Raw genomic sequence first — 18,177 nt, 5'->3', positions numbered from 1 at the left:
AAAAATAATCGAATTGCAAAACACTGTTAGATGGTGCTGGTTTATGGGAGATTTTACAATCAGCAACATGCAAATAGGTTTAAGCAGAAATTGAGCAAAACATTCAATCCCAAAAACGACTGGCATTTTTGAGCTTCATTTATGACCAAGTCACTAACTGTAGCTCCAAAACTGAGTAATATTTTGTATATGAGATAGAAAGGGAAAGAAAGGAGCAGAACCACATCATGATTAGATCTAACAGATTAAGAGAAAGAATGCCAGGTCTATTACTATTCTGTATTCAAACTGGGCTACACTTGGTGTTAATTGACATGTTCTTAAACACAATGGAATTTGTGTCTGAACACTCCAAGACTTCTACAAGTGCTCAAAGTATTTGAAATCAATAGTAACAGCAATAAGAAGGGAAGTGTGAAATTACACTGCATAAAGACTTGTATCTATCAAATGCTATAATAAGGTTGAATGGTCAGAAAGAAAAATACCAGATGTCTTGGTTCAAACTCTGGTCTGCCAACTGTCTGCCCCAGGCTGGAAGAATAAAACAGAACCTGCATCTGGAGCCAAAACCTATTCCTTTTTACAATTGATAAATAAAGCTCTACATCTTTTCTGATGTCTTGGCAATGTTTCCTCTTTCCAACTACATGCTTTTAGCAGATTAGCTTTTCGCCCAAAAAAAAGTATGGTAATTTTTCTTTCTCTAGTAATTGGGCTTGAGGATTTTGGAAGTAGTTGCCAGGATGTATTTATTAACAGAAAGATTTGAAATGCTTGTTCCTATCTGACATATCAATCAGCTGGAATGAGTCTCAATGAAATGTCCAGGGAGCCTCAGCAACTCAAACACTTAGACTTTATTGTACATGACACTCTAATAGTCTAGCCAATGCCTTGTGGCTCATTAGTTGAATACTTGAATCAATCATGGTTACAATTGTTTTCCTGCCACTATTGCAGTAGATATTTTTTCTAACTGATGTTATCTCTGTGTGACAAAATTAATTGAGTCAATGTGAACACTTCTGTGAATTCTGTATCTGATTCATGGAAAATACGTAGCACAAATGCAAATTGATGATGTGCATACATAAGGGGATAATTTTCTGGGTATAAAGCAGAGGATGATTATCTGGTTCTGCCACTCTTTCAGACAGCAAGTTTTCAGTGCCATATTGCAACAATGACAACTTGCATTTACATAGCATCTTCAACTGAATAAAACATCCCAAGGTGTTTCGCAGAAGAGCTATTAGAAAAAATTTGACCAAGTCAAATTTGAAGAGACATGAGGGTCATGTGGCCAAAACTTGGTTAATCGGGAAGGTTTTAAGGAGCAATATTGAAGGGGGAGAGAAAGGTAGAGAGGTTTGTGGAGGTAATGTCAGTGTTTAGGGCTTTGGGAGATGAAGACTGACTAACAGTGATGGAGCAAATAAAATCGGGACGCTCAAAAGGCCAGAATTTGAGGAGTGTGGAGACTTTGGAAGGTTGTGGGACTGGAGGAGGTTACAGAGCTCTCTCTATGTGAGTCCATGCAGGGATTTAGAAACAATAATGAATATGTTATAGGTATGAAATGAACAGAGATGCATTACTGTAGGTAGGAATGGGTGAGTTTTAATAACTTACTCATCCAAAGTAACATCACTGACATCACCACTTCCTTACCTTTGTATTATTCTTTGTATTTAGCCTCCAGATGATGTCAAATTTCTGTTGTTACCTGATATTTAAACTCACCCGAATGCTTATCTTTTAATTTTAATCAAGGTTATATTTCAGGCTATTAGTACAGAGTCCCACTCAATATGGAGCAGGAAGCAGCAGTATTGCAGTTTATAATATCTCTGCATTTAAATCAGAGGTTCTGCAAAAACCTAGTTGAGAAAGTCAAAAGAGATGGGCAAAATCAAGGTCAAAGTACGTGAAGGTGAGTTTGGAAAAATGTTTAACTTACAAACTGGCTCACAATTACTGGATTTAGTTTTATCAACCAGTAACAGGTGTCTATGTTTTATAATAGGTCAGTGAAACTCGAAGTCAATTTATGGTTTTGTTTGTTTGGTTTAAATTGACTTAGGTGACTTACAACCAATCTCGTGTACAGACCCCACTCAAACAGACTGTACATCTCAGACGGAATGATATATTGCATACGAAACTGTTCCCTTGAACATCAATGAAACTGAGGAGACTTGCCAGGCTTATAATCATTCCTTGAAAGAGTACAGAGATCTCTACTGCATGGGTATTGTCTGAGAATGTAAAGCAATGAATCATTCAGTCATGTGCTGACAGAATAGAAGCATTCTGCCCGTGGTAAGCAGAACTCTAATCAAATGCCACTGGCTGGTGAGTAATTGTATTAAATATATTGTACCAGTAGCACCAAATAAAGGCAAATACTTGGAACGTAAAAAGTATGAACTGGTGCAGACTGTATGGCCCCTTGAGGCTGCTCCACCATTTAATATGATCTTGACTGGGCTTCTGCCTTAACTCAACTTTGTCAGCTGCTACACATGTCCCTTGATTCCCAGACAGACCTGTCCATCCTATATCGGTGATCACATTTTCTTCCATCAAATCAAAGAAATGGACTTGGATTCATTCAAATAGATTTCTTTCAAAACAGTAATTTTTGAGGTCCAGAGAATACATCATTTAGGTGATGATGTCGAGTGAGCGTGGTTTGGGAGGACCTTACAGTTCCCGATGTACTCAAACATCTCATTTCTGGGTCAGTTATGGACTCATTGATAGAGATCGATCACTGTGATTATCAGTGACTCCATTGTAGTTGGACTATCAGGCTGGTGGAAATTGAACAAGATGTACTTTGGATCTTTCTGTGCCTAGCAGTTCCTACAAAACAAAGCTAATGTACCAATATTCTCTACCTGTAATTTTGCTTTTCACTTGCCACTTGCATCTTCTCATAGAACGAATAGGCCTGGTTTCCCTCCCAGTCTCTCAATTCGATTCTCAGTGAGTACTGTCGCTGGTTTGTTTGAAGGAAGATCATCTCATTGCCGAGCCAGTGTTCTCCAGCTGGATTCCCAAAACCCTACCAACAAAGCACAGCAAACAATGAGTGTACACCAGCTCAGGCATTCAGGGGAATACATTTGTTCTATCAATAAAAAGCACAGAGGTGCATTCTTTGCAAATACATGAGCAATTTCACAGAGCTTGATACTGGTGTGATGTCTCCTGCAGTGGTGTTCAAAACAAGCTTGTGAATGTGATGTTTCCTGCAAACACCTTGGCAGTAGAAGGCAGTTCAGGATCCGAACCACAGTTTCTGTAATTTTTTAAACATGGAGATTAACTGAATACTGGAAATTTGAAACAAGAAAAAGAAACATTGGAACTTAGTTCCAATATAGGATTCTCTCCAGAATGTTAATCTATCTTCTCTCTTATGGATTCTGTCTGAACTGGTGTGAAATTCCAACATTTCCTGTTTAATTAACTGTCATTCATATGCTGTTTAACAACTAATGTGTGTTGTTTCCCTGGTGCCAGGATTAAGGATATCTCAGAGAGGGTGCAGAATGTTCTCACGGGGGAGAGGGGCCAGCAGGAGGTCATTGTCCACATTGGAACCAACGACATTGGAAGGGAAAAGGTTGAGACTCTGAAGGGAGATTACAGAGAGTTAGGCAGAAATTTAAAAAGGAGGTCCTCAAGGTTGTAATGTCTGGATTACTCCCAGTGCGACAAGCTAGTGAGGGCAGGAATAGGAGGATAGATAAGATGAATGCATGGTTGAGGAGCTGGTGTATAGGGGGAAGGATTCACATTTTTGGATCATTGGAATCTCTTTTGGGGTAGAAGTGACCGTACAAGAAGGACAGATTGCGCCTAGATTGGAAGGGGACTAATATACTGGCAGGGAAATTTGCGAGAACTGCTTGGGAGGATTTAAACTAGTAAGGTGGGGGGGGGGGGGGGGGGGGACCCAGGGAGATAGTGAGGAAAGAGATTGATCTGAGATGGGTACAGCAGAGAACAGAAGTGAGTCAAACAGTCAGGGCAGGCAGGGACAAGGTAGGACTAATAAATTAAACTGCATTTATTTCAATGCAAGGGGCCTAACAGGGAAGGCAGCTGAACTCAGGGCATGGTTTGGAACATGGGACTGGGATATCATAGCAATTACGGAAACATGGCTCAGGGATGGGCAGGACTGGCAGCTGAATGTTCCAGGATACAAATACTACAGGAAGGAAAGAAAGGGAGGCAAGAGAGGAGGGGCAGTGGCATTTTTGTTAAGGGATAGCATTACAGCTGTGCTGAGGGAGGATATTCCCAGAAATACATCCAGTGAAGTAATTTGGGTGGAACTGAGAAATAAGAAAGGGATGATCACCTTACTGGGATTGTATTATAGACCCCCAATAGTCAGAGGGAAATTGAGAAACTAACTTGTAAGGAGATCTCAGCTACCTGTAAGAATAATAGGGTACTTATGGTAGGGGATTTTAACTTTCCAAACATCGACTAGGACTGCCATAGTGTTAAAGGTTTAGATGGAGAGGAATTTGTTAAGTGTGTACAAGACAATTTTCTGATTCAGTATGTGGATGTAGCTACTAGACAAGGTGCAAAACCTGACCTACTCTTGGGAAATAAGGCAGGGCAGGTGACTGAGGTGTCAGTGGGGGAGCACTTTAGGGCCAGCGACCATAATTCTATTCGTTTTAAAATAGTGATGGAAAAGGATAGACCAGATCTAAAAGTTGAAGTTCTAAATTGGAGAAAGACCAATTTTGACGGTATTAGGCAAGAACTTTCAAAAGCTGATTGGAGGCAGATGTTCGCAGGTAAAGGGATGGCTGGAAAATGGGAAGCCTTCAGAAAGGAGATAACAAGAATCCAGAGAAAGTATATTCCTGTCAGGGTGAAAGGGAAAGCTGGTAGGTATAGGGAATGCTGGATGACTGAAGAAATTGAGGGTTTGGTTGAGAAAAAGAAGGAAGCATATGTCAGGTGTAGACAGGATAAATCGAGTGAACCCTTAGAAGAGTATAAGTGAAATAGGAGTATACTTAACAGGGAAATCAGGAGGACAAAACGGGGACATGAGATAGCTTTGGCAAATAAAATCATGGAGAATCCAAAAGGTTTTTACAAATATCTTCAGGACGAAAGGGTAACTAGGGAGAGAAAATGGCCCCTCAAAGATCAGCAAGGCGGCCTTTGTGTGGAGCCACAGAAAATGGGGGAGATACTAAATGAATATCTTGCATCAGTATTTACTGTGGAAAAGGATATGGAAGACATAGATTGCAGGGAAATAGATGGTGACATCTTGCAAAATGTCCAGATTACAGAGGAGGAAGTGCTGGATGTCTTGAAATGGTTAAAGGTGGATAAATCCCCAGGACCTGATCAGGTGTACCCGAGAACTCTGTGGGAAGCTAGAGAAGTGATTGCTGAGCCTCTTGCTGAGATATTTGTATCATTGATAGTCACAGGTGAGGTGCCGGAAGACTGGAGGTTGGCAAACGTGGTGCCACTGTTTAAGCAGGGTGGTAAAGACAAGCCAGGGAACTATAGACCGGTGAGCCTGACCTCAGTGGTGGGCAAGTTGTTGGAGGAAATCCTGAGGGACAGGATGTACATGTATTTGGAAAGGCAAGGACTGGTTCGGGATAGTCAATATGGCTTTGTGCCTGGGAAATCATGTCTCACAAACTTGATTGAGTCTTTTGAAGAAGTAACAAAGAAGATTGATGAGGGCAGAGCAGTAGATGTGATCTATGTGGACTTCAGTAAGGCATTTGACAAGGTTCCCCATGAGAGACTGATTAGCATGGCAGATTTCATGGAATACAGGGAGAACTAGCCATTTGGATACAGAACTGGCTCAAAGGTAGAAGGCAGAGGGTGGTGTTGGAGGGTTGTTTTTCAGACTGGAGGCCTGTGACCAGTGGATTGCCACACGGATCGGTGCTGGGTTCTCTACTTTTTGTCATTTACATAAATGATTTGGATGCAAGCATAAGACGTACAGTTAGTAAGTTTGCAGATGACACCAAAATTGGAGGTGTAGTGGACAGCGAAGATGGTTACCTCAGATTACAACAGGATCTGGACCAGATGAGCCAATGGGCTGAGAAGTGGCAGATGGAGTTTAATTCAGATAAATGCGAGGTGCTGCATTTTGGGAAAGCAGATCTTAGCAGGACTTCTACACTTAATGATAGGGTCCTAGGGAGTGTTGCTGAACAAAGAGACCTTGGAGTGCAGTTTCATAGTTCCTTGAAAGTGGAGTCGCAGGTAGATAGGATAGTGAAGAAGGCGTTTGGTATGCTTTCCTTTCTTAGTCAGAGTATTGAGTACAGGAGTTGGGAGGTCATGTTGCAGCTGTACAGGACATTGGTTAGGCCACTGTTGGAATATTGCGTGCAATTCTGGTCTCCTTCCTATCAGAAGGATTTTGTGAAACCTGAAAGGGTTCAGAAAAGATTTACAAGGATGTTGCAAGGATTGGAGGATTTGAGCTATAGGGAGAGGCTGAACAGGCTGGGCCTGTTTTCCCTGGAGCGTCGGAGGCTGAGGGGTGACCGTATAGAAGTTTACAAAATTATGAGGGGCATGGATAGAATAAACAGAGAAAGTCTTTTCCTTGTGATAGCTGAGTCCAGAACTAGAGGACATAGGTTTAGGGAGAGGAGGAAAAGATATAAAAGGGACCTAAGGGGCAACTTTTTCATGCAGAGGATGGTGCGTGGATGGAATCAGCTGCCAGAGGAAGTGGAGCAGGCTTGTACAATTGCAACATTTAAAAGGCATCTGGATTGTTAAATGAATAGGAAATTTGACAGATATGGGCCACGTGCTGGCAAGTGGGACTAGATTAGGTTAAGATATCTGTTTGGTATAGACAAGTTGGACTGAAGGGTCTGTTTACACGCTGTACTTCTGTATGACTCTATGACTCCAAGATCAATTCTAGTAGGCCGTAAACCAACAAAAATCTTTATTTGGCAAACTTAATGTTGGAATATTTACCCCTGGAACTTCACACAAAAAACATTACAGGTGGTGAATTCCATAATCAGATATTAGGAGCAACGAATAAATCTTAATGAAAGCTTTAAGGAAGTTCTGAATGGAGGAGAGGATTATGAAGAAGATACAGGAGAGAATTCCAGAGCATAGGGCCTACACAACTGAGGCCACGGCATCCAGTACTGAGGCACTAAGAGTGGGGTTGATTCAAAAGAAAGCTGAGATGGTGGAATGTGGAATTTTAACGTAAAAGTGAGGAAAAAGTAAACAAGAATGAGAGTCAAAGTAATACAATAACAGCATTAAACTCAATTCGGAGAGGTTAACCACAATGGTGTGGGTGAATAACAGTCTAGCATATGTGAGTTAATTACAATAAATAGATCAGAACAAGAACATTCCTTCAGGGAACGAGAGTAACTATGAAAATACAACTCTGGTTAAATATATTTCTTTGTGTTTATTTCTTTTTTTGTCTTGTAGAGTTCAACCCGACATAAGTCAGCTCATTTTATATTGCCAACTTGGAACTGTTAAATGGTTTTAGACGTGTCAAGCTGTACATGATAAGTTCGATGAGCACAAATTGTACAAGACAGAGGACCACAGAACTTTTCAAAGTCAGAGTGAATAGTGAGATTGTTGTAGGGGAGGTGGAGGGGGGAGGGCACATGAAATTTTAACTCTCGCCCAACTCCAGGCTCAAGCCAGATCGACCGGTGTGATTTAACTCTGCTCAATCTTTCAGCCACCTTGTGGGTCCCTATTTCACTTGCTCTTTTAAGTAGTCAAGAGGGAGACCCGGAAGGCGGCAATGGGGGCTTTCTTTAAATGCGCAATTTATGTCATCAGGGACACTTCAGCATCTCCCAGTGAGATCATCTGTGTCCTATCTTCATTTGTCAGCAAAAAGACTAAGATTCCTACTACCTACCTTCAGAGATCAATGAATGCTTACTAAATTTGAAATTCTGAAGTGAGGTAAACAGACACAGTGAAATTGTGCGAAATGATAATATTTAGTTAACTACCTTGTGCCAAAGCCTACTCAACAAAAGCATTGATGAAAGTTAGGCAATTTTTAAAACGAAAGCAACAAATACATCATTTTTTTGTGAAATTACAGATAATTTCCTTTCATGTGTCTATTAAGTAAACTTGCCAAGATTTTACGTTACTAACATTAACCCAACGAAACAAGCAATTCAGATAGAGATATAGATTCAGGCGTGATTTGGAGATGCTAGTGTTGGACTGGGGTGTACACAACCACCTGATGAAGGAGCAGTGCTCCGAAAGCTAGTGCTTCCAATTAAACTGTTGGACTATAAACTGGTGTTGTGTGATTTTTAACTAGATTCAGGCAGGTCTCCGTAGTGCAATCATTAAAATAGATGGGGGCATCAAGTAGGCATGCTATTCGACACTAAAGTTATTCTGTGAGAAATGTGCTTGTAAACATTGTGTTAGAATGTGTTTTTGTTGTTGCTTTAATATCTTTGCACACTTACATTATGTTTGAAGAACTGGAAGGATTCTTGGGCTAGTTCACATTCTGATAAACTGGCTACCTAGCGAAGGAGCAGCGCTCCGAAAGCTATTGCTTTCAAATAACCTGGTGTTGTGTGATTTTAACTACTGGGGGAAAGGTGGTGATGGTCAATGATAGGAGCATTCATGTTGCAACTCGTCGGAGTGTTCATCGCTCTGACACTCAAGCTGATTCCAAAGCAACAATCAAAGATCCAAAAATAATACTGATACCAGTTTATTAGAGTATGAACTAGCCCAAGAATCCTTCCAGTTCTTCAAACATTAATGGAAGTGCGCAAAAATATTAAAGCGTCAACAAAAACACATTCAAACACACATGTGGGCTGTTTACAAGCATATTTCTCCACCCCACCAACACCAACACCTCCTCATCATTTAACCCAGCAGACATGGCGGTGAGGATGAGGGCACATTCTACACTGCTGGGTCAGGTGTGGCTCCCGCAATCCAAATAGTGAGGGGCCAGTGCCACTGACATCTACCAGGTATGAGGGTCCCAACTGGATGCTATCTTGGAATTCCAACCTCTTGGAGTTATAAAATTGACTTGCTGGGATTGCCTGGATTGTGGTGTAAGTCCCCTACCTGCTGACTCAGACAAGAGTCCCACCCCAACACCGCCCCCCCCCCTCACCATCAAACCCAACCATCCCCCAATCCCATCTTGAGGTCTGCCACTATCTGCCTAATCCCACAAATTGGTAAGGACAGAGTGAATATCGACCCAAACAATGTTTTGATCCTTTGGATATTTTAGAGTTTCTTTAAAAAAATCTGTTATCAATTTGTGGTTAAATATTCCAAATATTTTATAGGATTACAAGAAATCCTAAGACTTAGGCATGGCATTCCATAACATAATTGAATTTTATTCTCCCATTGAGTATGGACCGTTGCAACTGAATACTAAGCAGTGGCTAAAGAATTTTGGATCAGTCTTATCCAGATTTATGCCCATCATAATTTTGGTGTTTTCATTCAGCTCAAAGGCTTGTTTGTGTTATAACCCTTTACTGTCAAAGCAACAGTAAAGTCTATTGCTCATTCCACTCACTGGATAAAAAGAATCCAACACAATAACTTCCTCCTGCTCATCCCATCATGTAGCACTCAATACCTAGAATTCTTTCCCAGGGAGGGTGGTATATAAGGAAATGGAAGTTGTGCTGCAACTGTACAGAACTCTAGTCAGAGCCCCTTTCAAGTAGTTCTTCCCGCTCATGGGCACCAGACCTCAAGAAAACTGTATTGGCCTTGAAGAGAATGGAGTGCAGATTCACCAGAATGATACTTATATTAAAAAAGGTGAAATTAGGTTTCATAGGTGAGGCTTGTATTCCAGCTTAGTATATATGTTATGGACATGCATTACCTGTGACCTCATTAATCTCAAAGGTGTGTTTAAGATTGTTATCTTAAGATTGTTATCAGTGTGCAGAGCTGTGCGTCAACAATTTTGAAAGTGAAAACTTTAAAGCATTCAATGTAAAGGTGAATTCATAATTATCAATGATATTGATGAATGCTTCTAATTCTGCTGCTGTATCAAATAGCCTATTACATATCAATTACAAAAATACAGGATATGACGTTACCACTAAAACCAAATCAATGAGTTTGTGCGAATGAGAATACAGCCTGTGAAAACCAAAAGTATCAAAAAGAACTAATCTCATGGGGAGATGTTGAAAATGTTGAAAAGCTTTGTACTCCTTTTGTATTCCTTTGATCTCAGCAGAATAAAAGAGATTTATTTGAGGTGTTTGATAGAGTAGAAAGTGATAGAATATTCCCTTTGGTGGAATGAAGAGTCCTAACAAGGGGTTGGGGATTAGGACCTTAAAACTGGAGCCAAGCTGTTCAGACAGCACATCCTTAAGAGGGAATGGAAATCTGGAACTCAATTATGTAGCATCTTTAATGTAATAGAACGTTGGTTCTGTCAAGGATTACTCTCAATCCAAATTGGACAACAAGCTACCTGAAGAAATGCTCAGACCAGTGACCAAAGCTTTAGTCAGGGAGGTATAAGTTTTAAACAGGTTTTATAAGGACATTTTATAAGCAGAGGAGAGAGAGAGAGAGAGAGAGGGTGGACAGCTAATGCATGGATCAGATATGATATTAAGGGTCACAGAACCAAGGTGGGTAGATGGAGTTTGGATCAGCCATAAAGAGATTGACCAGTAAAACACACCAGAGGGTTGAACAGCCTCTTCCTGTTCCCATGTTAGTAACTAAAAGTTAAACATTGATGATTCTCCAGAACCAATGTTTGGGATTTAAAGTTTCAGTTAATGTGAGTGATACAGTTTCTCTCAACAATTGCATGTTTTCATTTCACTCTATCCACGTCAAGTACATTGACTGAAAGGTCTCACTTACCATTTTATATTCTTTCCAGGTGCGGTGAAAATCCACACTACCATCTCTTCTGTGCTGTATGACCATCCAACCGCCTCCTGCTGTCTCCATGTTACAGTACACCTATGCAGAAAGACCAGAGTTGTTAGACCCAACTGTGAGTCAGAGAGAGGGGGCGAGAGAGAGAGAACTGGGTGAAGGCGTCAATCAGTTTGTGCACCGATATATACCAGACCAATCCTACCCACTGGCTTTGGGGTAGTAATGTTATTGATATCATTAATATAATCGAGTAAAGAATAATATTGATGCATTTAAGGGCAGATAGATAAACATGAGGGAGAAAGGAATAGAGGGAAATGTAAGGGTGAGATTAAGTAGAGAGGGAGGAAGTTTGTGTGGACTGTTAATACCACCATGGACCAATTGCATTGACTGGCCTATTTCTGTACTTTGGGCTTGATATGAATCTCTAAGTAGATTGACATTAAGAATAATCCCCCACTAATTGTCCTTATAATTGAAAACGTCTTTCTGCAATAAAGCATCAGCTTATTAAAGTGTTTTACTTGCAAAGTGGAAGAGGTTAAACTTGGGAGGTTGAAGAACACACTATTCTTCAAAATAGCCCTAAGGGATTTTAACATTGGTGTCCCACTGACGTATTTGTACAGTAACTTTCACACAGGTCATTTATGCTGAGACGTTGGCTTCGGGCTCAAGCTAAACCATCGCTCAATGTTGACAGGTACTTACAAAACAATAAAAGCTCCCAGAGACTCAGCTTGTTAGCATCAATGTGATGGATGTCAGTGCTGGGGAATCGAATTCATCTCACAGGCACTGATCTTAACTCTTCCCTTTAGCTGCCAGAAGCTGGAGTGGGGGTGGGGGAAGTGCAAGGGACTGCAGTTTGAACAAAACCCCACCCGGACGTGATTGTGACTCATTGGAGTAGGTGAGGAATAGGCAGCCACAGCAGGTCCTTCTTTTAACATGTAGATGCCAATGTCCCCCTAGACCCCGAATCAAGTCCGAACTCCCTCAGAGTAGACCTGTGGCAAGGTGAGTCCCAGCCTGGTAAATTTTAATAGACGTTATTTCAGGGGTTCCTGTATGAGGGCCAAGAGGAGCAAACGTTTTGCATCTCATAAGGTATCCTGAGGCCTTCCATCCTTTGATCAGCAATTGGATTTAACATGCAGTCGTTGAAGAAGGAGACAGAGGTGGTGAGCTTAAGGGAAGGAATTTCAGAGCTGAAGGCCTTAGCATGAAGGTACAGTCTCCAACAGTGAGTCATTCAAAACCAGGGGTGCTCAAGACGCTAGAATTAAAGACTACAGAGTTGTGGAGTTGGAGGAGATTGCAGAGATAATGTAGGATGAAACCATGCAGGGATTTCAAAACAACTGCATTTTGTACATTTCAGACAATTCTTATACACAACAAAGGGATTTCGACACATGAACATCAATTGCTATTCTGAACAAACCAGCCCAGCCTTCCTATTTCAATGTGCCAGCAGGTATTTTTCTTGCCCTTAACACATGACTAATGTCATGGCAAACAGCCAGAATGGTCACACATTTCTCATAATATCATTGTTGCGAGCTTACTCCGAACAGTACAGCTGTGAGCAGCTGGTTAATGTGAAGTTAATAGCCTGCACTGGATTCAAGGAAGTTTAATAAGTGTTGATAATGTTATTCCATCAGATATAATTCTACCGAGAGCCATTGGGTGTGAGTATTCTATATTCAAGAGGGTCAAATTACATCATACACCAAAAGTGGGAAACTTGGCACAGCCAAGTGACCAAATTAAAGTCTCATTACTTTCTCCCATTAGTAAAGACTCATGGAAGTTTAATGTTAGAGGTGAAGCACAAAACCAAGCCAGAGGTGGAGGAAACACCTGAAGAGAAGGACAGTGACAATACGGATCAGTAATCAAGGGACTTCAAGGTTCACGTAGGCATTGAATAGAAGAGAGGGAAAGTCCAGATAAAACTCACAGCAGGAAAAAATGACAGGCAACAAGAAAAATAATCAGTTAGCCACAGTGAGAAATACACTTCTGTACATCAGAAAGCTTTAGAGAAAGAGATAACCACACAAGAAAGAATATCTGTGCAATGGACTGCAGAGAGAGACATTCCATTGAAAAGCTGATAAAACAAGGGAAAGAAAAGAAAGTGTTTGGGTCACAATAACCCATATAGCAAATCTATCGAGAGTGGAAAAAAGCCTTACTTTTACTGGACCCTGTAGAGGTTGTGTAGGGCGCTGTCCAGGCCATATGTTGTGTATAGTGGCACCAACAGTTTACCAGATATGGTATTGTTTTAGGTCTCAATGGAAAGTCAGACGATGAGCAGGTCAGTGGAACCTAATCAACAACAGCGCTGGTGTCATTTTCACCAGTAACGTACAGCAAAAGAAATTGTAACATCATCAGCCATAATGTAATTAAAGTTCCACCTCCTATTTCAATTTAAAATGGAATCCAATTATAGTTCGATCAAAGTTTAACCAGAACCACCAAGTGGGAGAGAATTCCTCGATTCTTTTATCAATGAATTATACTGCCTCACAGATAATCGCCAGTATGGAACTTGGAAAGAAGAATTCAGAGGGGATCACATTGAATTAGGGGTGCTGGATGAAGATTGATCAGACTTTTCACAGTCTAAAGAAAACCTGATGTTACCACAAGCAGTGCAGTTCAGCAGACAGGCTACAAGTAGACCAGACCTTGATCCAAACAATCTTCCCGGAGTCAGTCGCTGACTCTGACTCAGTCCACTTTATTAATTGTTAACACATCACGATGGTAGCAGTCAAAAAGGGAAGTGGGCACTACATCCTCCACTGTTTCTTGTTGTGACAGGGAAGCTCCACATCAGATCAGTGTCAACAGTGCTCAGCCAGCAACGCTGAATATCAACACCTGCCATTAAGATAGCCATTTTCAAGAGGTTTGCTAAAGCGGCAAAAGGCAATTTCAAAATTACTTAAGAAACCTTGAAAGCAGACCTCCCCAGTCCAAGATGTATATGCCACCGAGGACCAAGAAAAATTCTTCCTGGGGGTGGAGGAGGGGGAGGGGGGCGTGATCTTTCAACACTCCAGGAAAGCTCTCCAGGGAATAGGTAAAGCTTAGGTCCAAATCAGGTCAGGTCCATATTAAACATTCCTAAGTTTTTAATCTGCAATAAGCCAACATAAGCCTGCAACTGAAAGCCTTCAGGAATCCATGAAGCACTCAAGCCTTCTCACAGTGAGGAGAAAGAGGAAACCATAAACCATCTAGCAACACAGAATGCCTCACCAAAGCTCAAAGTTGAGCATCAAAAGGAGCTCAAACAAATCACAGTTCACTAAGAATTGAAGCAGTCTAACTACTTCAAAGAAACTGTTGAAATAAAGTCCCAGCTATTATCAATCACAATACCATCAAACCTCGGAGACTAAAAAAGGGAAGGCTACAGAGATACATTGATGGAGGAAGAGGTCTCTGTTTCACAGAGGTATTCAAAGTTCCAAGATCACAATGAACTGTTAGATGTGGGAAACATCCTGTAGCAATTAGTGAGTGATGATCTTCTGTTTAAAACAGACACTATTGCAACAGAAAGACAAAAATCTATATTTAAGTTTGCAGAAGAGAATCATGTGGAAGCAGGTCCTTCTTAAGAATAGAGATCATCTGCAGAAAAAAAAGGCTTAGCAATACGTGTGGACATAAAACCACAATCCAGTCTGCAGCCCATAGTGCTTCACAGGAAATTCTTCTAGCTCCTGGTGCAGAAGTCTGTTTCTTTATTGTTGATGAACACCTCTGCTTTCTGATGGAGTTCAAGAAAAGCTTTTGCCTAGGGAGAAGCTGCCATTCGACTCGAACCCTGTGTTCACCTCTGCAGATAATCATAAGGGAATAAATACATTCTCCACGTCCTCCAAGAGAGCTGAGACTGCTGTTGGTAATTAATACCTCAGGCCAAAGGGAATTGTAGTGTTGGGGGTGGAAACAAGTTAGACTAAGAGATAAATGTCCAAAGTTAGATGGTAATAGTTAAAAGGTATACCTGAAAAACTTTGGGGAGGGGGAAATGTGTAGTGCAATGTTATTTATACTTTTACCCTAAGAAGGCTACAGAGCATATGTGAATGGGGTTATGTCATAGAAACATTAGTGTTTCAGAAGGACATCTTCTTTTACCTTGCTTTATAAATAGTTATGTTTAATAAAGATTATTAACGGTCACACACAAGAGTGCAGATATCATGGCATTCTGGTCGTTAGGGGGACAGAAGTGCAGAGCAGCTGGAGATAGGGAAGAGGAAATATAGGGGAAAGGGAAGCGTGGCAGAGACAAGGGGGAAGGAAAATATAGGGAGAACTTTGTAAAGGAAATCTTTCTCCGGAGGGAGAAGGGAGTTACTCCAGGTCTGGGGAGACAGCCGGTTCCCTCAAGGGATTTGAAACATGTTTCTACTCCTAGGAGAAAGTGAGGACTGCAGATGCTGGAGATCAGAGCTGAAGAATGTGTTGCTGGAAAAGCGCAGCAGGTCAGGCAGCATCCAAGGAACAGGAGAATCGACGTTTCGGGCATAAGCCCTTCTTCAGGAATGAGGAGGGTGTGCCAAGTAGGCTAAGATAAAAGGTAGGGAGGAGGGACTTGGGGGAGGGGCATTAGGAATGCGATAGGTGGAAGGAGGTTAAGGTGAGGATGATAGGCTGGAGAGGGGGTGGGAGTGGAGATGTCAGGAAGAAGATTGCAGGTCAAGAAGGTGGTGCTGAGTCCGAGAGTTGGGACTGGGATAAGGTGGGGGGGGGGGGGGGGGGGAATGAGAAAGCTGGAGAAATCTGAGTTCATCCCTTGTGGTTGAAGGGTTCCTAGGCGGAAGATGAGGCGCTCTTCGTCCAGGCGTCGTGTTGCCATGATCTGGCGATGGAGGAGGCCAAGGACCTGCATGTCCTTGGTGGAGTGGGAGGGGGAGTTAAAGTGTTCAGCCACAGGGCGGTTGGGTTGGTTGGTGTGGGTGTCCCAGAGGTGTTCTCTGAAATGTTCCGCAAGTAGGCGGCCTGTCTCCCCAATGTAGAGGAGGCCACATCGGGTGCAGCGGATGTAGTAAATGATGTGTGTGGAGGTGCAGGTTAATTTGTGACGGATATGGAAGGATCCCTTGGGGCCTTGGAGGGAAGTGAGGGGGGAGGTGTGGGCGCAAGTTTGAAGAAGGAGGCCATCTGGGTTGTTCGGTATTGGAATTGGTCCTCCTGGGAGCAGATGCTGCAGAGGCGAAGAAATTGGGAATATGGGATGGCGTTTTTACAGGGGGCAGGGTGGGAGGAGGTGTAATCTAGGTAGTTGTGGGAGTCGGTGGTTTATAGTAAATATCCATGTTGAGTCGGTCGCCCGAGATAGAAATGGAAAGGTCTAGGAAGGGGAGGGAGGAGTCTGAGATGGTCCGGGTAAATTTGAGGTTGGGGTGGAAGGTGTTAGTAAAGTGGATGAACTGTTCAACCTCCTCGTGGGAGCACGAGATAGTGCCGATACAGTCACCAACCAACCCAATTGCCCTGTGGCTGAACACTTTAACTCCCCATCCCACTCTGCCAAGGACATGCAGGTCCTTGGCCTCTTCCATCGCCAGACCATGGCAACACGATGCCTGGAGGAAAAGCGCCTCATCTTCCGCCTAGGAACCCTCCAACCACAAGGGATGAACGCAGATTTCTCCAGTTTCCTCATTTCCCCTCCCCCCACCTTATCTCAGTCCCAACCCTCGAACTCAGCACCGCCTTCTTGACCTGCAATCTTCTTCCCGACCTCTCCGGCCTATCACCCTCACCTTAACCTCTTTCCGCCTATCGCATTCCCAACGCCCCTCCCCCAAGTCCCTCCCCCCTACCTTTTATCTTAGCCTGCTTGGCACACCCTCCTCATTCCTGAAGAAGGGGTCATGTCCGAAACGTCGATTCTCCTGCTCCTTGGATGCTGCCTGACCTGCTGCGCTTTTCCAGCAACACATTTTTCAGCTTATGTTTCTACTCCTGCTAATCGCACAAAGGGAAGCTGTGAACTCATTCAGAAGGCCAGAGTTCATCCCAAACTCTAGGCCTAGCTAGACATTTGGGTGGTGTGCCATGATTCATTTTGAGATCCATTCCTGCTTCTCCAGCATTTGCAACAATAATTCAAATGTGGATTTTCTGATCTGCTTCAGTTCCAGCACCCGTGGGATTGGGCACAGTGGGAAAGATGTATGCTACCACATGCACTAGAGATCTGGATCTTATTTACATCATGGGACCCTAATTTTGGTACTGAAAGGGGCCAGTCATTTGAATGAGGCAGTGCATAGTTCACTTGAAGCACTTGGCAGTCAGTTTGAAGGCTCTCACCCTCTCTGTTAAATTCAATTGTGTGGCAAAGTAACCCGACTTCCCACTCACATTGTTTCTGCTGATAATTACCCTTCATTATAATATCCAAATAATTCCAGCATCAAGCAGTGATCCAGCTAGATGCTCAAACTCAACTGTTCATCAATATAACTTCCTAAAATTTAACTGGGACTACACAGTAGGCTTTGAACTAATGATCATGCAGGCTACAGTACAAAATGCATTTTGAAAATGCATTGTGTGTACTAAAACATTCCAAGGTGCTTCACAGGACTGTTATCAATCAGAAACTGACATTGACTGACAGGTCAAATAACTAAGAGCTTGGTCAAAGAGGTAGGCTTTAAGAAGGAAAGAGAGAAGGAGAGATTTAGGGAAGGAATTCCTGAGTTTAGGGTCCAGGCAGCTGAAAGCAAAATTTCCAACAGCGGAGTGATGATGGAGAAGCTAGAATTGGAAGAGCATAGAAAGGCAAAGAGAAAACATTTTTAAACTTGGGAGCAGCACCTCAAATTAAAAACCAGTTCATAGCTAAGGGCCATTGTCAATGCAATGCACTTAAGACAATTAATCATTTTGAAATGTTATAGCACATTTAGAACATTTCTTGTAAGTTTGCTAAACAAGTTGGAGTATCCTTGTCAATTGTAGCAATTATTTGGGACTTTCAAGCTAATGTTTATATTTAAGAATTTGTTCTCAACATGTTGGAATTGACAAACAAATGAAATAGTTGTTTCTTAATTCAAGGCGCAAAGTGAACAGATGATCTAATTTCTGGTTGATTTAATCTTGGCATACATGCTATGCTCTGTAGTT

At 42.0% G+C, this 18,177-nt stretch overlaps 1 protein-coding gene across 1 annotated transcript in view; it reads right to left on the bottom strand.

Moving 5' to 3' along the window:
* The window catches only part of LOC140477318 (angiopoietin-1-like), a 199,281-nt gene that overhangs the window by 28,993 nt on the left and 152,111 nt on the right, over nt 1-18,177 (bottom strand). Inside the window, exons 6-7 of the mRNA XM_072570986.1 lie at nt 10,969-11,070; nt 2,907-3,073 (exon numbers count right to left, since the gene is read on the bottom strand). Coding sequence (XP_072427087.1) covers nt 2,907-3,073; nt 10,969-11,070 — 269 coding nt within the window. The remainder of the gene's footprint in view (nt 1-2,906; nt 3,074-10,968; nt 11,071-18,177) is intronic.

Source organism: Chiloscyllium punctatum, chromosome 5 (genome assembly GCF_047496795.1).
Source record: "Chiloscyllium punctatum isolate Juve2018m chromosome 5, sChiPun1.3, whole genome shotgun sequence".
Lineage (NCBI taxonomy): Eukaryota > Metazoa > Chordata > Chondrichthyes > Orectolobiformes > Hemiscylliidae > Chiloscyllium > Chiloscyllium punctatum.
This window is presented reverse-complemented; position numbering and strand designations above follow the sequence as displayed.